Source organism: Colletes gigas, unplaced genomic scaffold (genome assembly GCF_013123115.1).
Source record: "Colletes gigas isolate AHSC1104 unplaced genomic scaffold, ASM1312311v1 Colletes_gigas_Sc00051, whole genome shotgun sequence".
Lineage (NCBI taxonomy): Eukaryota > Metazoa > Arthropoda > Insecta > Hymenoptera > Colletidae > Colletes > Colletes gigas.
This window is the reverse complement of record NW_025106680.1, coordinates 890,808-913,573: the sequence shown is the minus strand read 5'-3', so window position 1 is coordinate 913,573 and position 22,766 is coordinate 890,808. Positions and strand designations below refer to the sequence as shown.

The window sequence follows — 22,766 nt, the reverse complement described above, 5'->3', positions numbered from 1 at the left end:
AAACAGAGAAACATAGGATCATCCGTTCGAAGTCTCCTCGAGCTCGAGCGGGAACTTTCAAGGGTCTCCGAAAGATGCGAGAAGGGTTAGACTGGAAACATACTATCGACTTCCCGTTGCACGACAATCTACCAGGGATGGCAAAAAACGCATGGACAACCAAATTATTATCATTTTTTATATCCAATGGGAACTGATAACTTGGAAATAAAGACGTAGTCGTCAGACGATCTAAACAAATACACCAGTTGAAGTTAATTTAGGTAATCACGTATCAGACACGTTAAAAGTACATTTAAAAATGGATAAAACAGGCATTCTCAAACGGTGTAAAAATTTGCTTCGCTAAGAATACACTAAATTCATTAAACAGTAGCTTCGAAAAGGTCATTAATAATTTTGTCACTTATTGTAGGATCCATGCTTTTTCTCGTGCTACGGAAAATAGAGATCGTGTCCCTAGCCTCGTGCTGAAAGCCCACTCGAGAGTTCTGCTCTCAAACAGTGCTTATCAAGAGCAAAATTTGCTTCAACTCGAGTGGGGTAAATTTTATTCGTGAATAAAGAATCAAAATTTTATATTCGCAAACAAGCTTTTTCAAAATTCTCATTCGTCATTCGCGAATAAATTTGGGCAACTCTGAGCGTAGCACGGAGACTCTTCTGCTCGCTGGCACGAAAGAGCTCCTCTCTTTAACGACTCTCGAGAGTGAAACTTTCCAGTGGACACCAGGCGTTTAGAGTCGCGATTAGAGTCGAAAAATCGGGGAGACGGTGTACCGAATGAGCTTTCCCGAGGGATGTGTAAGGATTCTACTGACCTGCTATACTATAGAGGGAGACCGAGCTGTCTCTAGAGAAGCGAGCCGAGCCCCCGAGGCTTCCAAGGGGACTCTTACTGCACTGGTAGCTGCGAAGCGGCTTGGCCGGCGGCACCCCGCCACCACCTATCCAACCATCCGGAAAAACCAAACAAAAACCAATGTACCCAGCTGTTCCGGTGCACGTCGCGTTTCTCCCCCAGTTCGTTCCTTGCTAATTCGCTTGTTAAAAGTGCACCAGCGATCCATACAGACATGGCCAAATTAACACGCTCACCATTGGTCTCTATATTCGGACTATAGCGGATCTAGCTTAAAAATCCCTCTTTTTACCTATTTTTTTAACGATAACAATTGGAAATCTTAAAAAGCTTTGGCATTCTAATACTAGTGGGTTCACTGAATTTTTTTCAATGGGAAGTACCCGATCCTTAAAAAAGCCTTAAAAGCCTTCAAAGTATGCCCTACGAGAATTATCTTCAGCTTTTCCCGCCATTTCGCAATTATACATCGAAGCGCCGAGTGCTCGTTTGGAACGAGGTAACAGACAGAAGTTTGCTGGAAATGAATCTAATCAAACCCATTACTTCTGTGGCGCTGCTTCTGCTACGTGGAGGAAGTGAGAAAGATCTTAGGAAGGTAGAGAAAGAGGGGAGCTAGCGGGTTTAATAATTAATAAGGCAATCCTAGTCCTGGAACGGAAGGGTAAGTCGAACGCTTGCGAGAGAGTCAAGAGCGTAGCCCTCTGGTGGCGCCACACTTCTCATAAAGCGTTGTTTCAAATCGAAGCAATCGAAGACAAATACCGTAGCCAACAGAAAAGGAGTCCTCCACCAAGAAGCCACAAAGCACTATCCATAATTATCAAAATACTGAATATTATTAATTTTCTTCGATTTCCCCGGGTGAACGTATCAATTTGGCCACGTCTGTAGTTCTTCATCGAGCGCGTTCGCAGAGGTGAGAGGTAATAGAACAAACCCCGACGGCGAAAGTCACAACAATTGTAGGTCGCCGATTCAAGGTGAACGAAACTGCACCCGTCGACTCGAGAGCTGTATGCACTCTTCCGTCGCGTTCTAGCAAACACACGAGCACGGACCGTCGCCGATTTTCGACTTGATCGCATTCGAAAAACAGAACGACCCTCCGCGATCGCCGATCGAACGGATGTGGCGTTAAGAGGAGGATCGTATGGCCCGATGATGCATTAAGGAGGGCAAGAAGAGCTTGCATTCGCGTAGCCCTTGAAAGCTTTGGATTGTTTAGTTGCATCAAGCGTTCGAACGTGTACGACTGCGTCGCTTCCGGGTCAGGCATGCCCAACACGTTCTCCGCACTATTATTTTGTTGTTCGTTAAATGTTGAGGAGAGTTGTAAAAATTAAGTAATACCACTGTATAGAACCACTGTTAATATGCAATTATACAGGATGCATAAAATCTACGATATATTTCCTTTATATGTGCAAAATATATGTGATTGGAGCGCCTCATATTTTTGTCCAGTACTGTATTTACTATTAACAGAAGTAAAAAGTTCGTAAGATTGCAAAGTTAATGTCAACAAAAACTGAATACTGGTATACAGGGTGACCACCTCGGGGGGAAAAGTAAAAATTTCAAATCGTTCTAAAAAAAATATTTTCGACTGTGGGGGTCGATTACAATCATTTTTGGTGAATAGACATACCCTCGAAATCCTAACCATTTTCGAGAAAAAAATTCCTAACCGAAAATATAATATATTAAAATTTTTTCCCCGAGGTGACGTAACATCCTGTACGTGTAATATTCCAGTGTTAAAGATCTAGCAACCTGCAGTTTCTACGAGACCGCCATATTTGTTTCCACTGCTACAGTTGATCTCCAATCGTTATTTCTTGCTATGACGTAATTGCCCTGTAGTTTTGTAAGTCACCGTACTGGCAGAGAGTCCAGTTGGGAATGCCTGCTTTGGGATTCGACAATGTTCGCAGGAATCGTGACTCGTTCGATCGAAGGAAAAGAACGATACGGCAAGCGAGGGTTGGAGGTTAATCGAGGAGAAGCGTGTGTGCAGCAGGTCAGGACGATCAGCCTTTCGATACCGTTTCGACGAAACAGTTAGCGTGCGAGATCGCAGGTAGCAAAGAAAGGGTCGTCGCGATGCTAGAATTCGGTACGTTTTTGCGATCGCCTGAACAGCGACGCGTGTAGACAACATTCGAAGGGTTTACTGGACAAATAACGATTCTCGTCGATGTGTCTCGGGGTTCGAATCTACGGGGGACAGCGTGTGTGTGTGGGGCGAGCATGGACAAGCATTGGGCGTGGATGACGTAAAGGTAGCAACCGAATCTTTGAATTTGCTAAATTCCAAATTGCTCGACTTTCGTAATCCCGTTTCGCGTCTACTGCCCTGGCCCTCGTTCAAGCGAACGTCGAGTGTTCGTGACTTTTCGTGTACCTGGAGTAGCGAGAGGCTTGGGCTGCGTGGGAGTTGCGGTTGGCCCGCCGACCACGGACGACGCTGCTGGACTGTACGCCCTCATCAACTGGCCCCCTCGTGGCAGAGTGCTGCTGCCCCCGACGTAGTAGCCGCTGCTTCCGGACGTCGAGTTCTTCGCCGTCTGAATCAGAAAACATATCGAATCGTTATTCAAAATGACACAGCTCAAATATTTTCAACCGTATACGTTGTTCCCCTTAGAGGTACGCTTCTCGCGTTCACCGCCAGAGGGCTACGCTCAACACTTTTCTCACAAGTGCTCCACCTATTCCTATGCATACACTCCTCGATCGATCATTCAACGCTGTGGCACCACAGTACAATTTTGACAAGAGATAATGACTCATCGATGTATAAATGAAAAGAGAACGTCGGTTTTCTTGGATGTTTGGACAAAAACTTAAGAAGAAAACGGGAATTGAATCTCTGTCGAATTATATGCAACTGATGCAAGAATGCTTGGTAGAAAGTGAGAGGAAAAACACTTCGACCCGAAAGAACAGTTTCTTTGTTGTTAGCAAGAAATTTCTACGAGATATTGAAATGTGAGTAAACAACGCCAGCGTCTAGATAAATTAAGAAATTAGTTACAGTCATTACAGGACACGAACGATACTAATAATACTTTAAGATATCATCGATAAACGCGGAACTGTTGAATCTACAGTGTGACGAATGGTGCTATAAAAGCAGCTCTGAAAAAGGTTAGTTTTCACGCGGTATTATAAAGAAGAAGAAGAATTAGTCCCGGTGTTTAGAAGAATGTGGTGTTACCGGGAAGAAGAAAGAAACAGTTCCTGATTAAGGGGAATGTGACACTATGATTAAATAGAACATAGTTGAGTAATTTTGTGTTACGAAATCTGACCCAGTACTCCGTAAGGTCTTGTTCCCTCTCTAGAATCCTATGTATGTACGTAATTAGCAAGTAGGATATGGTCAGTGTCGAGTAATGTTTGCAGTACCAGGTCTTACGATCGCTGACCAAAACGTCTGACCCAATACGAGTTTCAGTATTCAATTCCTTTCAAGATTGATCTAATTGCCTCTAATGCTACTAACGATACTTGGTGCTCTTCCTTCTCAAGCAATCGACAGATTCTCACTAATTATGGTCCCAAATTGCAAATAGTCAGCTAAATAAATGCAGTTATTTGTAATGTATACATGGATAAAATTTTATTCGTTGTCGAATAATACACGACGAATAAAATCCACTTATATTGGAATTATTTGTGCAACACATAAGCTTCTTTAGGCGAAACATTTTATTTTACAATTAAAATTAAAATGTTTACAAGTAACACATTTCTGTGACTTTTGTCTTTCGGATTACTTCGAAATGATACTTTGAATTCGTATTTTTTCAATTCTTTTATAACGCTGAAAGAGAAGTTGTATAGTATTCGATGCGTTGAAGAGAAAATTAGTGCCTTCGCGCTATCAAACCGTTAAAAACGTCTTGTTGCGTTTCTCCAGTTTCTCCTGTCGTTTAATAATTATTTCGAATCCTACACGCATTAACTCGTCGTTCGTGTCTGGCAAAAATATACGAATAATAACGCGTGTGCACGAATCCAGACAAGTGAAAACGCACCGAGAAAGGTGAGGATCGCAGCACCGTGTCGTTTCGACGGATGGCAACGAAAACGAAACACATCGAGGCGTAGTATTTTAATTTTTATCATCGCGTCTCGTCGAAATTTTACGGAAGCTATGAAGTCACCGGCGAACCGAGCCTACGGATTTTACGGTATTTTTACGACTTATAAACCAGCCACCATCGTCTCGCGCTGACGCAAGGTTCGCTTTAAGAATCAGAAATTACATAAAAGATTTACTTAATTTGTCAGCGGTGCGCATCGCTTGCAACGTCCACTTTCGTAAACGAATAAATATTTGTAGTGAAAAACACGCGTTTAGTCTCCCCTCCAAAAATATAAGTGTCGTGTACAAAATCGCTCAAATATTTTCGGTGCTTATTATTTGGGGTTCATTAATTTAAAAAAAAAAAATTCCATCGAAATAGTCCTGGATTTTGTATCCTATTACGCAAAGTCGAAAGTGGATTCTCGTCGTAAATGATAGTAATTCTTTTTATTTTTGATGTTCTGTATTATCTAACGCGCGTATTCCCCACCGAAATTACATAATTGCGTTCGTGATTCTACTTTTGCTCTTTTTTTTTCGAGAAAATAAAATGATCGAATGCTTAGAGTCGCGGAAGCAATTCTAATGATAAACACCTTCGCTTATCGACAGAACTTTGGAAGCAAAACAACAATTTTGCAATTTAATTGCCGCAAGGAGTTAATTCATTTTACTGTGCAATGTAAATTAAAGACGAGTTTCAGTTAGATAACAGTGGTAAAAGTATAATTGTAGCCGCCTATTGTGTAAAATCGGTCTTTATTTACGTAAACCAGCACGAAACCCATACATTAAAAAACAAAAAAAAATACGAATAGCGTTTGTTCAAGAATATATCGACTAGGTGGTTTAACAATGGGAAAATGCGTTATGTGAATTTGGAGGATTATTTTTCAATGAGTGTAAAATCCCTAGTACGAATTAAAGACACCATACATAATAAATTGTTGTTACGAGATCATGAAAGAAAACTATTACTTTCAGAAAATTCTAAAGCAATACAAAATTACAGAAAAGAAGAGATTATTGAAACGTGTAAATCAAGTTGATCGCTACTCATTTTATGTAAAGGATTAGATCGATATTTCCGTCATTTAGCAACCGTTAGACGCTGTTGTAGTCTGATGCGAAACGATTAGGCGAATGGGTGAAGTTTGATACTGTTTACCTTCTGTAAAATTATAAATGGTACGATGAAAAATAGCGACGTTAAATCTCGAGCACTAAATATCCAATTTGTTAATCTACCATGATCAATTCATCGATTTAGGAACGTAGTGCTTAGCTACCTCTTCGCTGTTATTAGCCCATAATGAGGCGGAACGCTATTATGTTAGACGATAATAACAGACTACGACAGGGTTCAAGAAGCCGGAAATTTCGAGCACTTTGAACAAAGTGAGTCAATTATCAAAAAAATTTGATTAGACGTCATCCATTCATGAGTGACAAAACTTTTCACCATGAAAATAAATTCGAATACGTGAATCTTACCGAGGTTACAAAAACAGCTAAGATAAATTTCACGTTATGTAATTTAGGAATCGTCTAAAATTAAAATTTCGGTCCCGTAAAAGATTTTACGATTTCGATTTGGCAGTGGACGTGTTATGGGCGTGCTTTCATAAAACAGAAACTCGATTGTGAGAAAAATTCGCTATACAGCAAATTTTCAGCATGTACAATGAGTTCAGGACGGTTTGGAATGGTTTTTTACAAAAATGGACTTTCTTAACGAAAGGCTAAGATATCGAAAGGTTATTGCATAAGCGATCGTGTGCGTGGTTATTGATAACAGACTCGCAGAATGCGTCGAGTCCACCGCAATTCCTTCCGTTGTGTCGGAGTTTCCGGGAATCTGGCGTGCAGTGACATGGAAATCGAGAAAATTACAGGTTGGAGTTAAACGACCGCGCTTTGCCAAGCGACATTCGACGCAAGGTTCTCCGCCTCCTTTTCCTCCTCAACCCTTCCATCGGCGATTCGGTTGTGCCCACTCGTAACGGGGCCCGAACTCGGCTTCGCTCCCGCCACGGGACTTACTCAGTGTTTACTCGCGCGAGCGGTTCGCCACACCGGTACCATTTCTCCTCGTGGGACTCGTTTAAACCGAAACACCGGAATGTCCATCGACTAACGATCGGGGGTGAATAATGGCCCATTCATCGAGAGACAGCTGACAAACATAGGGAAAGGGCGCGCGCGAACCTGACACAGAAGAAGAAATACGATCGCGTCGGTGAGTAAGTTAACGCACTGTGAAAAGTGGTTTTTATTCCTTGAAAACCGACGAAAGACACGTAATCAAAAAGAACAGCAATCAATCAATTTTTTGTAATTTTACAAGCATAATTTTATAAGCATTTCTTAACTAAAGGTGCAGATTTCAATGAGAACGATAGACGTCTCTTCTTTTTTTATAATTCGTTATAATCTCTGTATTTTTTTCGTAGTATTCAAGAATCTTTTCATGCACTCTATCAGCCAAGGAGCTATTCCATTTATTATCATGGTAGAACATTGACAATTTTCAGACAAGTACAGTACGATTCGTAAACCATAAAAATGCGATAATCGGTTAATTAAAAGTTAATTTACCCATAGCTTTACTCGAGTGAAAAAAAACGATTATCGGATGCCTGGGAAAACTGATACCCCGAAAATTAATGCTCGCGAAAGTTTTCAGTTCGCATATACCCAGCAAACCAATCGATGTTTAGCGACGTGTAATTTGGATGAAGTATTCGAGAAATATCTTTTATTTATTATTTTTCGATCGACTGTCTTTCATCCATTTTCAACGAGCTGATGTAGTTACTATAGAAATTCACGACTAAACAGGAGGATCAGAAAACGAAGTCGAGGCAAAAGTGGAGGGGAAGGGATGACCAAATCGAGATGGAGATGATTAGTCATCGATGCAGTTTCTTCGTTCCTCTAAGTTTGATTCTCATCGGTTTGGCGATATTCCCGTGTCGGGGATCCTCGACTTTGACGGACCAGGATCGGTACAAGCAACGCGGAACGCCCATGCACAAGGTCCAGCTCACTCAGAAGGGATACATACAGGTGAGATCGTAGCGCTACAAGGCGAAGAAAGCTTAGAAAGCCGGTTGTTGCTTTGCTGCGCGCGAAATCGACAAAACGCGCACGCGATTCGAACGCTCCAAATATATCTGAACGATCTAGTTTTCTGAACTGCTACTTCTAACTAGTTGGAAACTTATTTTATTAGTTATCTTTACCCATCTGTAGTTAACACACTCAATAAAACAGTGTATACGAATGAGCAATCTTTTAGAGAAGTTCCAATAAGACAAAAATCTAGAATTCGAAATTTTCGTTTCAAGGGTGTATCAAGCCTCGTTTGAAAACGACCCTTCAAATTAGTGGTAGAATTCTATCAAAATTGTTTTTTAGTCTTTAATGTTGTCCACGAGTCCTTATTCATTTTTTCGATTTTAAACCCTTTGATCTTCACAATTTGCTTCCTCAAATAATTTTATTTATCAAGTATTATAAAATTTGTAGTAAAGATAAAATGACTGAATGTAGGAAAGTCGCCTCGGAAAATTGTATCTGTACCTCAATTTGCATTTTCCAAGACGAACGAGTAAAATGTCCAATGACTTATGGACGATAGTGAATGTACTATGCAGAGATCGAAAGTTGTCGACGAATTAATTGGCTCTATCACGTCCTGACAAGTCAATCACGTTCGCAAGTTTTATTGTCAAAATTGTCCACTGGTATGCATTAGTTTATTCCACTTTTTTTTAAATATTCTCGGTTTCATTTTTGCATTTTCTTTTTCTATTCCCTTCGTTCCTGCTTTCACTATTCCCTGTTCTATTCCACCCTTCCACTAAATGTTTCAGCGTGCTATATCTGACCACATACTGCACGCTCTCTTATCCTCGCTCAATCAATATCTGTTCTCTTCCTCGAAATTCCTAAGCCTTACTTTAGCCGCTGATCTCTGTTATCCATCGTGGCCGTCTTTCCACAGATAGTTAACTCTTTATAACACAAAGTATATTTGGCCTCCGAACAAAATTATACAACACAACCATCGATAGACACTAACGACAAGAAATAAATTGAAAGCTAAATTTCAATAAACACAAATTTTCAAACGAAACCATCCTAGTATGAAATATTCTAAAATAGTTGTACAGTGATCGTAAATCATGCTATTGCTATCAAATCTAACGTACCATATAAGCATGCACTCTAAATTCTACTATGCTACATTTAATACTGTATTTTCAAGCCTCTTTTCTATAGAACTATTTCTACATCGTTACTTTCTTCTCTTAAATTCTCGAAATCTCGCCAACTGAAATTGTTCCTCAGCAAAAAGAATCTCTCTATCGTCAATGCTTCTAGTCCTACTTAACTTTTCTCTTTTCTTCGAACATTGTTTCGCCGAGATCTTTTCCAAATTGCTGTCGTTTTTACGATAATAAGTCCCAGTCAAGCAACTTAGGAACAGGAAACGACACCTCGTTGGCGAATGCAATGTCCGCGACCTCGAAACAGAGTTGGCAATGAACGTCTACCTACTTTCGATACTTTCGTTCGTCCCCGACGACCATAAAATATGCAAAGCGAAGAATTGTTCGACTCAGTTCGCGTGTAATAGCTATTTATTAGAGGCTCTTCAACGTAATTCGCAAAACGCGTTTATACTCAACGAACGAACGGAACTGGAGTGTAATTTTCATATAATGTATACATCGTATCGAATGCATTCTTCCGTTTCCGGTAGTCTTTGACTCGCATCGTGGCATCGAAGACATCAATGCGAATGAGCGGATCTTCGTTCGCTTTTATACAGTCTTTATAAACATTTCAACGGTGAAAATAAAAATTAAGTGATTTAATTCCAGAGTGAAATATTGCTCTTAATAAACTTGTAGAAATTAGCCAAGAAAAATATTTGTAACGCTCCCGTAGCAAAAATTTTACTGCAGCAGCTTTCAGGCTGTAAGTTGCAAGAGAATGTTAGATCAATTTTTTGGTTACGCGAGAGCCCTTTTAGAGTATTGCATCGATCGAAAGCACACGGCTGAAATCGACAAGTGGCATCTGGGATCGTTACCGAGAATTAATGTGTTCCCAGTTCCTAAGATGGGAGCTGCCTGTGCCAGAACTGACAGAGTTTACGTTCTGCCTGTGGCTGCAGTCCAACGACCTCACTCACCCCCATTCCATATTCTCGTACTCGAGTAAGTATTGTCGAAAAATACTGTTTTTTTTTTTTTTTTGACTCGAGCCTCCTGTTAACGTTGATTTTTCCCGACAGAAAACGAACGCGACCGTCTAGTTCGAGCGTGGATATCGCCACATGGGAGGAGCGTCCATCTGGAGATCGGTGGAAGGATGGTGTTCGCGTCACCAGCGGACATTCACGAGAATCGCTGGTACCACGTGTGTCAGAGCTGGGAGAACCAGGCCGGTCTCTACGCTTTGTGGGTCAATGGACAGTTGTGGGTTCAAGGTCGCTCGGAAGAGGTTCGTAAACTTGCGTAATATACAGAAATCTTAATAGATTACAGTCCCCACGATTCGGATAATAAATTAAGCACTTTACTAATGAGCAGCGTGATTCAGTGATTCTAGCTAATAAAATTTAAAATTAAGAACTTTATTACTATTATTCAATTACGTACAGCTTATTTTTAAGCAACGAATGTAAAAACAGTAACTACTTAGAATAGGGGTCTCCTCACCGATTTCGATGATTCTCAAATGTGTTATAAAACTCGATACTTTGAACAAGTTTTACTTACACATGCAACCACGGTTCGGCTTTAGTTTTCGAGATATTTGCAAAATACTTTTGTTGCTATTGCACTGAGTTTGAGAGTAAAAATATACTCTATCAAATGTCATTTTACTGTTTGCTTTGCACGGCTAAAAATGGCTACCAAGTTTCGGAGCAAATCACTTAAATTAATAAATGAAATATTGCGCGATTCTTCTTTCAAGAAAGTTTAAAAGAAGTATTTTTAATGGGAAAGGAGTTTCCCCGACAGAAAAAGGCGTTTTGTCCTAGACTGTTGGTAGACTCATCAGCGAGGCTGATCCGACAGCCTATTGCCCCACAACTCTTTGTTCTCGCAAGTTCATTAGGCATTTGACTTCTATATAGGAGCTCTTTTCGAACGCGCGTAATTGCGTCTGAGGCAATATGCTATTGGATCAGCCTTACTAATGAATTCACCAACAGGACGAAATACCTTCTCCTACCCCGTAGACCATCCGTTCTCATTAAAGATACTTCGTTTAAATTTTCTCGAAAGAACAATCCCATCGACGCTGGTCCCCTATGAATCTTTAATTTCTTCCAGAGATTTTTCACCTTATCGCTTCGATTTACCATTTCTAATGCTCCTGGCGAGAATTTCAGATCCACCTGCTCTTGTTTCCAGACGATAGGCCACACGATTCCCAGCGGAGGTGACATCGTGGTCGGCCAAGAGTACACGGACTTCGACAAAGGGCTCGAGGACGGCATCGAGGGCTCAGTGTTGGGGTTCAATCTCCTACTAGCATCGGCCTTCGATCTCCAGGCCAAGGATTATGAGCGAGAATCCTTCCGCGATACGATTCCGCAACCTTCCAGTTATGCCACGGTCCCGGTTTTTGCCAGAATTCCGACGAAAGTGATGCAACGCAGCAGCGACTACGGAATGCGAACGATCTATGCGGTTTTTCCGATCTACGGTCCACGGGTTCGCCGACTCGCCGACAACGACGACGACGACGCGTCCTTGCGATCGAGGACTACCTCGAGATCGATCGATTCCCGGCTGTCCGCTCGAATAGTCAGACCCAAACCGGAAATCGCGCCCCTCGGGTTGCAATTAGTGAAATTGTCGTACGTCCGCTGCGAGATCGGCAGAGGAAGCCCGTTTTTAGGTGGCTCACTGATGCTGATCTCGTGGACCAGGACTCCCGTTCGCGTGTTCGGCGGCGCCATTTTGAAGAACGTCAACAGCGAGTGCGGGAACTTCTGAGGAACGGCCAAAGAAGCACGTTTCAAGGCTTCATGAATCAGTGACGAAGAACAAGATTGCCAAACCAAACGTGGAAAAGGCTCGACGAGTTTCGGTATATGGCCGCCATTAGACGGGAAAAGCTAAGAAACTCGATTGGACCAATGAACAATTTGTCCCTTACAAGGTTCAGGGTATCCAGACGTCGATAGAATGGTTATTGGACAATCGTATCGATCGTAATTTGCCGACAAAAGGCGTTGTTCGATCACGGTTCCCTTGACGATACGAATCTACGCGTACCGATTCGTTCGCGCAACAGCGCGACGCAATCTCTTTGGAAAAACTCGGCCGAACAAACGCCGCGACGTTACAAAACCGAGGACAAATCGGTATCGAGGCGAGAGAGCACAAGAACGTCTCGAGAGTGCCCTTTTTGCAGCGCAAATGTATTCGCGGGAACTTAAGTACGCGCGAGTGGTCACGTTGGATGGGAAATAGTGGCGCGAATCGTTGGCACATTGACGGCCGTTAATGCTAAAATATATTATCAATATACATATATATATTCGAACGGGACTCTTTTTATTTGAATATGACGCTGAAATAATGTTCGAAAGCAAAGAAGAAACGAGTATGTTCGTTGTGGGTCGCCAATTTGTTAAATGGATTCAAACAGGTTGGAAATGTAGAACGAATGTTAAGAAGCGAATAAACTTAGTTATTTAAAACAAATCTTTGGTTTTTTTGCACGACTCGTGGTTCGTTTCTCTATTAATATCTTGATTTTTTGTAAAATGTAGAATTTTATTATTGTTATAAATTAATGTAAATTGACGAGTTGAACACTTGGAGAAGATAAAGCAATTTTCACTGTGCGTATTATCTATCAGCAAGAACATTGCAACGCAAAAACAATGAAGTAGGAAATTCAATTATTTTAAATTGCAAGAGGTGAAGCAATTTTGTAATATTACTAATTTAATTTTTTTCATTTTTAAAACGCCTAACTTGCTGCCCTTATAACTGCTCCAGATCCTTTTATACATTTAAATAATCCAAACTCTTGCTTAGACCAATAACAACTGGTGAACCCGTTAATTCATACAATTTATAAATACAAAAGCTTGCATTCGTATTCGTTAAAGGTTCCTGGTTGGAAAAGTGTTCATAATTACTTAAGTAATCGCTTTCTTAACGGGAATCCTAACTAATTAACCGTCCGTTCGTCGTTCTCGAGCTGATCTGGTCGTCGTATTCGGCGAAGTCGCACGTTCGTAGCGGAGGTATGCTTATTTACCTTTCCTCAACTACTTCCCAAGCGTTCAGAAAATGGTGTAAAAAACTGTTACGTTCCTTTGACCGACCGTACCGAAAGAAACTTGGCCAGGGAAGTGGTTAATGTTCGCGAGCACTTTCGCCGGTTGACGCGGAAAGCAGCGAAGGAACACAATGCCACGCGTCGTTACGTCGACGCCGCGACGCGGCACAACACCGCGCGTCGTCGATCCGCGACAAGAATTTTGCAATGATTCTCACGGATTACGCGCAAACGAGCCGCTACGCCCATCTAGGGCAAGTGCGTTTCCTTTTCGCTGTACGCGTGCCCCGTACACGGGACACATTCCCGCGGAACGATTTCGCCGACTTCGTCGAGATAACGCCACGGTTCCGAGCATGGATTATCTAGGCTATTTTTTCTCGGGAGCGCAAATTACGAAACTTGGCGACTGCTTCGTAGGTTGCAGGATACCACGAGAAGCCGCAAACAACGCTTGTTTGTGTTTCAACGTTACAGGACACAAATTTTTCAATCGCGTTTCCTGTTATGTGAAAAACGTCGCAGAGCAGAAGAAGGTAATTTCTTGTTTATGTCCGGTAGAAAAAGTTGCTTCATAGCGTAAATACGTGTCGTCTGCATTTTGAAGCATTAAAATCCTCCAATCCGTTTAGAAATGATCTTTCAATCGTACCCATTAAATTTCAGTAGAATATTTCTGTGGTCAGACGTATTATATGTTCGGAAACGAATTTTTTCCCCAAAAGGGCGTAGGATTTCGGGGATATGTTTATTCACCAAAAATGATTGTAAGTGACCCCTGCATCCGAAAATAATTTTTCCAGAATGATTTGAAATTTTTGAATTTTGTCCAGAATTTGTCCACATTCTTGAATTTTTTTCTCGAAAGTGGGTAGGATTTCAGGGGTATGTCTATTGACCAAAAATGATTGTAACTGACCCCTGCAACCGAAAATAATTTTTCCAGAAAGATTTGAAATTTTTTTTGTCGTCCAAAAAATTGTCCACCTACACGAATTTTTTTCTGGAAAATGGGTAGGATTTCAGGAGTATGTCTAATGAGCAAAAGTGATTGTAATTGGTCCCTGCAACTGAAAATAATTTTTTTAGACGGATTCGAAATTTTTTAATTTTGTCCAAAAATTTGTCCACCTACTCCAATTTTTTTCTCGGAAATGGGTAGGAATTCGGGGGTATGTCTATTCACCAAAAATGATTGTAACTGACCCCACCAACCGAAAATAATTTTTCGAGAAGGTTTCTGCACCTTGTATTATGCGAAAAATCTAAGAAGGGCCGATAATACGATTGCGTCGTAATCTCCTGTTCCTGCGTAGATCATACGCAGCAAGATTAATCTATTGATCGAAAATTCCGTGGTACCGGGCAGAGATTTTCTAATAATAGACCCTGCGTCCCGTAGGCCACTCGAGGGATCAATTTCGAACGTCGCCGAAGCATATTCCGGGGGCGATAAACGTCCCTAGAGCTGTGACACAACCATTAACGCCGGACTGTGTAATGCGTCTCATGTTAGTGGATACAAACGGTTTCGTGTAACAGATGAGCGTTGTTGCGCAACCGAAAGAAATGGCTACATCCGTTCGGTCCGGTGTCCCTCAGGTTTGACCAGGATGTATTCGAAACTTTCACCGCTCGGAGAATATTTCGCAACTCGAGATCACAAGATCGGAACAACCAGTCGACTGTGTTGGAGCATCGTGAGGCCCTTGAACGTCTAACATGCCGATGTCGACCATGAAATTCGATCATGCATATAATGTACCTCGAAGAATTAATAGGCGAAGCTTTTACCCCGGGCTCTGTTACACCAGTGGCTGATGATCGACATTTCTTTGAAATATAATCATTAAAAATCGTCCCATAGGCGTGCACTTTTTTTTCTAGATTCACAAGAATCAGAGTAAATCCATCAACCATCATTATTACTTTTAAATGTCAAAGTTTTTCTTTAATGTTAATCAAACAGGCTGCATTCAATGATATTTACGTATAATACCTTTTTGATACCATTGATAGTATAAATTAAGTGTGATTGCCTGTACAGCTATATTAAGTTAATTGCTCTGTAATTTCATTTATTAGGACATAAAATCAAATGGTGACTATGTAGCTTTTAATTTACATTTTACTTTCGTGGCCCTGCAATCGTGCAGAGAATCTTTCCAGCTCGTCGTTAAATGGCCATATACGCCTTTCAACCTGTCGCTCGTCGAATCGGTAATACGAGAGAATTTATGGCAGTTTTGGTATTGCGATCCAGCATAACCGTGCCCGTACAAGTTGCATTTACAATCCCACGCACTTTATAGTTATCGTCCAAACAGTCGTATCGTTCGTAGTTGTATAACTTATCTCGCGATAAATCTATACGTCTCTGGCGTCTATATCGGGGCACACCGTGGTTGCACGACTGTCATTACAATTTGGCATCCTACTCATCGTAACATAAGTCGTTACCTCTGTGGTATCAACCAAAATTGCCGTACTGCAGGTTAGACGAATGGTAGTTTGGAAACATTTGCAGCAGTACAACTACTTACTGCCTCGAAATAGAATTCAGCCTTTGGAGAGGCGTTTTTATGATAAAAGCGAAATGATTCATATCTTTATTACATTTTCTTGAACTTTAGTATTTCAAGCGTGAATTTAAAATTTGTTTGAATACTTAGAATACTTCTAGTACTGATTAAATATGTCTGCAATACAAGCATATTTTGAAGGATGTTCGCGACCTCTATATAAGCGGAAGTTTGTTCTAGTTACTTCTTCTTGTGCGTAATGTCGAAGCGTAAGAAAGTATATGTTAATCTGCTTTAGAAGTTAAGCTATAATTACATTATTATACTTTTTTTATTATATTATGTTCAACAGTTATTTTATTTTTATGTTAATATTATTATCCAATAAAACACTTTCATTTAACATATTTGAAATACCAAAGTTCAGATAAGATCTTAGGAGAAAATAATTTAATTATCGCCCAATTTTTTTAATTTTCTAATGTGAAAGTTGTAGTATCGTTGCACGAAACTACCTCTAAATAAATGAATGCCGTATATCTTCGATTAAACCAGAGTTTCGACTGTCGTTTTTCCTTGTTAGCGAGGGTTTTAAATATAAAAGCGAGTCGTCAGGCCCGAGAGAGCAGACAAATTGCAAGAGGTTCATGGCAGCTACGGGAATCGATCCTCACGGAGCTGCTACGAAAGAGAACTTTGAGTTTCGTCGGTTCGTCGAATTGCTTTCACTTTCACCGAAAATCGCGTGGTCAGGTTTTACAACCAGGGCCCTTTTAACGGCCTTCGTCACGTAATCCCGGCGATAATGCAACGAGCGGCGCGACGGCGTTGTTTCACCCCAGGAAACGCCCAACGCGCTCGATAAATCTCGCCCAGGGATCCGAACGACTTCGCGTTAGGGCTTGGAACGAGTTTAACGTTACGGTTCTGGTGTCGTTTTACAGCGACGCAAGAAAAGACATTCGTTAACCGGTTAATCGACTTAATACGGAACTTCCTGTCTTGCGCGGATTCCTGCCCCGTGTCAGCTAGATCCGATTTACACGGAAACGATCGATGCGCGGCAACGCCGACGAGAAAGACGAAAGAAACGAAAGAAACTACAATTTAAAGGAAAACGTAATTGCATGCTCGTAATTTACATTTTATTCACGGGCTGGAATTTTAAAAAATATTAATTACGTATGCACACAATACAGGTGGAGCAATAGAAAATCGAGGCCAAGGTAGAATACAAGAAAAGCGGGTATGAATAAAAAATATATCTCGCGTCTGATGAAAGCACAAGTGTAGCTGTTGAAAAGAAATTTCATTCTATGCTGTGAAAACCTTTGGAATATTTAGACATTTTCGCTGGAAACAGGAAATAGCAAAGTTTTGGGTTCTCGTGTGTATTTTGTAGATTCGAAAGTGCTATGTTTAATTTCTGTTCATCGAGTACGATCAGGAAATACGAGTTTTTGAGGAAGTGGTGACCCAAGGTGGATTTTTATCAAATATCTAGAGCATCGGTTTATGCAACGACCATAGATCGCGCTACAATTATCGAACGCGGGGCAGTCGCTCGTTAAAAAGCGCGCGCAAATTGCGAACAACTCGAGAGTATCGATCAAAGAACTGGATGCTGGACGGTACGGATCGAGAAGGAACGCGTGTCAACGCGGACCGTATCTGGGTTAAAAATGAACGCAGATTGCCTCCAGGTACAGTGATCGATAACCTTTAACGAATCGATTCGCGCACAGGTTGCTATTTTTTTAACCGCCGAGTCATTCGAAAAGAAATTTCTTTTCAACGATTAGGATCATGTGTCCGTGACGTAAGTTGCCGTACAATATTATAATGACTGGATCGTGTCATAATGCCCCTCGTTTTTGGAAACGGAATTACAAAACTTTTTTTTTATACTTATCTTGATAGTATACTTTGTCCAACGAGACGAGGTAAAAGATAGGAATAAGAATGTACGACAAATAATATGACATAATACAAAGAAGTATTAATATAAAAAAAAAATAGATCCGCTTGAGATAAATTCTCGAAAAACGATATCGTTACGAAGGATGAACGATATCCTCCGATACTAATTTTATCAAAAGTCTAATCGTCGTTCATAAAAAAATCAGCTCCGATGAGAACAAGTTTTATAATGAAAATTATTAACGCATCACATTGGTTATGTATGGAGGTCGTTACCTTGCTTATATGCAGAAAAATTTGTAGAAAGTATGCCAAGACGTCGCCATGCCATAATATGCCATAATCGTTAATGGAGGCGACTGGACCCATTATTAAACAAGCGCATAATAACGTTTTAAACATACCCCCGTAGCTGTCTGTAATCTTTCTTTTTCACGTGGCGAAGTAATTTTCGCGAAGATATCGTGGGTATGCGTTCGCGTGTCAGATTGTAAACATCGACGTGGATACTTTGGTTTCAGTTACCCACGGAAAAGTCGCTTCAGCGATATAGAAATTACCGTGCCTACGTGATCCATACCACCGCGATCAGCACGTACGTCGAATCACACCGTTAATTACGCCTATCGCCTCTTTAGGATCGAAACAATTACGGGGGTATACTGTTTGGTCTGCATTTTCTACAGCCGCCATCTTATCGTTCTGTTTATTCTCTCCTGTTTTTATCTTTAGCGTAAAGTGACATTTGAATTTCTACTCGCGGTAAATTCGAGTACAGTACTCCCTCGTGATAGGACATATTTTCTCCCTCGTTATAAGTCGCAGAGTCATTTTCACCAATTTATAGTTGATTATGTAATTGGAAATAATTACAGTGGGCAATGCATATTAGATCAGCCATTTTGAATTCTGGAATTCTGATATAAGATAGGTTATCGGTAGTCACAAAATTTATTATACGCTAATTTTCATGAAAGTCTGAGAAATGTAATTTTTGAAACTGCAAATATGGCTTCAAGCCACAGTGTACAACAAAAATTATAATCATAGATTGTTAGAATAGCTTATTAAGTTTTAATATATAATGTATACAGTTTTACTACAAACAGAAAGAAATACCTTCCTACCATTTGCTCCATAGATACACAATACCATATACAGTATTTTTCTTTTAATCTAACAAGTTTATTTAACAAACAAACACGAAACTTTCCAGGTATGAATTTCGTTAAAAATGCCCTACAATACAAATTTCGAATTCAAATTTTCGTGCATGAGTTATTTTTACGATTCGTCGATATTTTTCCGGGACAAACAAATAGTATAAACAGCATATGGAGATATAAAAAAAAAAAAATAAAAAATAATAACGTTGGGATCCGCTGATTCGCAGAATAACTTTAATGGTACGCTCGCTGGCAAAATCGTCAACAAACGATATTCGCGGACGTCTCGTATATTAATAGCCGTTGGAACACTTTCGTCGTCGACTGTACTCGAAGGCGGAGCGTTTCCAGGGGTTTATTAATCATAAATTTTAGAGACGTCGCTGTTTTTTCGACGCCGAACGTCGCCTGGCCGCGACGCAATTGCATTTCTGTAGCGTCGCGGCAATTACGCGTCGAATCAACTTTCATTTTCCAGGGCGAAAGGACGACTCCGCCGGGTCCCGACGCTCCTTCCTTCCTTTCTTCCTTCCTTCCTGTCCCGAACGGAGAAAGGAAACGTCGGGACGGCGAACAAAGACCGCGAATACGCGCGTGACGAGGACAGCCGCGCCTCTGAAAGTCGGAGGGAGAGAAAGGCGTCTCGACGTGTGGTCGCTCGGCGGCCAAGAGATGCGCATTTTTTTTCGGCACGGACGACGCACAAAGACGGGGTCTGTCGCTTGGCAAGTCGACGCGTATCCGTTTACTCGACCGATACTTTCTTCTCTCGAATCTCTCTCGAAACTTCCGATACCATCGCGTATTGTCTTCTTCGACGCGTGCCGCCTCTCAGACGCCATAACGCTCGTCAGCGCTGGAAAAACGCGACGTGGACGAAAAGAATGATCAAAAGGAGCCTTCTTCATCAACCCTCCCCAACTTTTCCCAACGTATCAAGGGAGGATTCTCGTATACTAGAAATTAGAAAATCTTTCGTCTCGTGAAAGGCTTTGGGAATAATTAAAAAAAAGATTGGATGAATACATACAGGATCTTTAAATGTTAGTAACTTTTAAACGAAGTCTCAATTAACGAATTATTATCCTTGATTTTCGTCTCATTTTGGCCCCTAAAATCATCCCTTAAATTTTTGAGATATAGATACACCGAACACATATAGGTAGAAACAGTTAGGTCTGTACATATAGGTAGTATATTTAAAAATATTGTTTAACACTTTGAGTTTTTTTAGTTCGCAATGATCTAAAATTAAAATTTTGGTCTTGCAGAACTTGGATTAAATTTGAATATTTTGGTGGTTTTTCCGATTACATACGTTGTATAAAGAATTGTTATTATCGTTAATGTAGAATCTTGCTGTAAAGCAAACAATTCTCTTAAAGTTTACGTTGATACTAAACCTGTTTTTAAGGCGATAAAAATGGAGAATTGGAAAGTGTATTTTAAAGAAAAATTACCTCTTTTTCTTAGAAACAGATGTTACGAATAAAAACTAAAATTGAAATTTTACCTCGGAATTGGCCATTGACCTTTTGACCCGAAATAACGAGTCCGACTCATGGCACGGATATCTTGCTTTAAAAATAGAGTTTTGGATTTGGGTCTCCAATAGTGTTTAAGAAATTAATTATTCAGCATCCAGAAGCGTGCATCGGCATAACGCGCCGGATTAAATACCACGGTCCCTCAACGGTGGTTCGATGAATTAATAAAATATGTTTTTTTTTATTGTGGTGTCCTAGAAAACACAGCATTTAATACGTTTGTTTCGTTAAATTGTAACTACGACAGAAAAATAATATCCAATCCGTTGATCTATGATGAAAGCAATTGTGCTCTGCAATAGTACGAGTTTCATCGAGAAAAAATTCTGTACATCCGCATTTGTCGCCGTCACTATTGTCTGAATCATTTCCTGGATAGGTTCGAGGTCGTCGAAAGAAATAATTTTATAAACGTGAAATTATTTTGCAATCGAAGTTAACATCAAGGAGCAAAAGTTACATTTTTCGTAACATTTAGTCGACTCGTTTTCTTGAATGCCCGTGCAAATTTAAACGGGCGCACGAGACACGGTTTTGAGTGCATTGAATATTAATATCGAGGATTAAGCGAAACTTGATACCCCATTGATTTTAAAGAGGAAGCAAACGATAGACGAACGAGTGAAAGTGCAAACGAAGCTTTTGACCCTTGATCGCCGGGTCGGAGTTCAAGATCCAGCCTTCGATCGGGGTCGATCGGAGGAAACAGCCTTCGTGAGAAGCCGTAAACGGACCGTTTGCTCTGATTTTCTCCTCGTTAACTGCAAGAACGGCGCAAACGACGCGGAATAAATAAAAGGAACGTGTTGCTACATCGACACCGGTTGACTCGATCAGGCAACCGCCGGCTCCGAAAAAGAACATTTCAGACGTCGACCTCGAACCACTTGGACGAACCTCCGGGCATCCAATCTAGATTTATAGCCGGACATTCCGAGCGAAATTTCGCAATCGTTTTATCCCAACTTGCGCGAACTTTCTACGCGCTGCAACATCGAAGAACAACTACGGAACAACTATAAAGTCTTGAGAACAGATTACGATCAAACTACGGTGAATCACAAAACGTTCCATATACCCTTGATATCCATAAACGGATAATTTAAACGGAAGCACGAGGAGAACGACACTCTCAGAGAACAAAGGAAGAACCGAAAAGCAGATTAAAAGTATACAGTTCGAACATGCAATGTTTGGAATTTTAGTTTACGAAATATTAATTATGAAAAATAACTGTGATTTCACTTAATTTACAATATTACGATTGCATGGAAGTTTAATGTTACACTTGTTAAGATCGAAGATAAATCAAATTCAAGTTGGAATTAAAGGCTGATTTTAATTATCAACGCATTCTTTAAAATGTATGAAAAGATCGTCGATCATGAAAATTGATACCAAAGTGATAAAAAATAAATCTAGATTTTTATTAATAATTGAATTGCTATATTTAATATGTTCGAACATGCAATGTTTGGAATTTTAGTTTACGAAATATTAATTATGAAAAATAACTGATTTCACTTAATTTACAATATTACGATTGCATGGAAGTTTAATGTTACACTTGTTATGATCGAAGATAAATCAAATTCAAGTTGGAATTAAAGGCTGATTTTAATTATCAACGCATTCTTTAAAATGTATGAAAAGATCATCCACCATGAAAATTGATACCAAAGTGATAAAAAAGAAATCTAGATTTTTATTAATAATTGAATTCCACGTGTTCAAGTTGAACGAGTCGACAAGTTCATGTAACATCCGTTGATTTTAATAATACCTTTGACACACTGTTGACTGCAGTATCCGTGCCAAAAAACTATGCCCATTTGGCTTTCCTGGTAACTTTCTATCCTAGTTATGGAGTTACGTAAGCAATAGATCTCGATCAGTTAACGCGCGCAACTATCTCGGTTCCAGAATCAATGTTACCTCTTGAGCTCCTCGAGCCTAACACCTGGCATCGACATTGTTCATTATTTTCATGAACGACTTGGCAAGCAATCTTTTCTGCATCAGTATTTTACAATACACGTCGCATAAATAACCAAACTTTAAAAAGATAACGAAACACAGATAGCTTAATGTTTCATTTTGTTACTTGAACGCCTGGAATGTTATAACATTTTTCCTCGGTGATTCTTTCGCTTTGTTTGATTCGCGAACAACTTTGATAAAATATTTGCAACGATCGACTGGATTTATTTAAAAAATTCTCTGAGCTAATTCTCCAATAATCGAGCACGTGAACTTTTATTTTATGACAGACGTATTTTACCGAATACAAAACCAAAATTAATGTCTTTCGAATAAAATCTACTT

At 40.2% G+C, this 22,766-nt stretch overlaps 1 protein-coding gene across 1 annotated transcript in view; it reads right to left on the bottom strand.

Annotated features, from left to right (window-relative positions):
* The window catches only part of LOC122403398, a 201,573-nt gene that overhangs the window by 30,598 nt on the left and 148,209 nt on the right, over positions 1-22,766 (bottom strand). Inside the window, exons 10-11 of the mRNA XM_043406900.1 lie at positions 3,275-3,432; positions 822-964 (exon numbers count right to left, since the gene is read on the bottom strand). Of these exons, the coding sequence (XP_043262835.1) occupies positions 822-964; positions 3,275-3,432 (301 nt within the window). The remainder of the gene's footprint in view (positions 1-821; positions 965-3,274; positions 3,433-22,766) is intronic.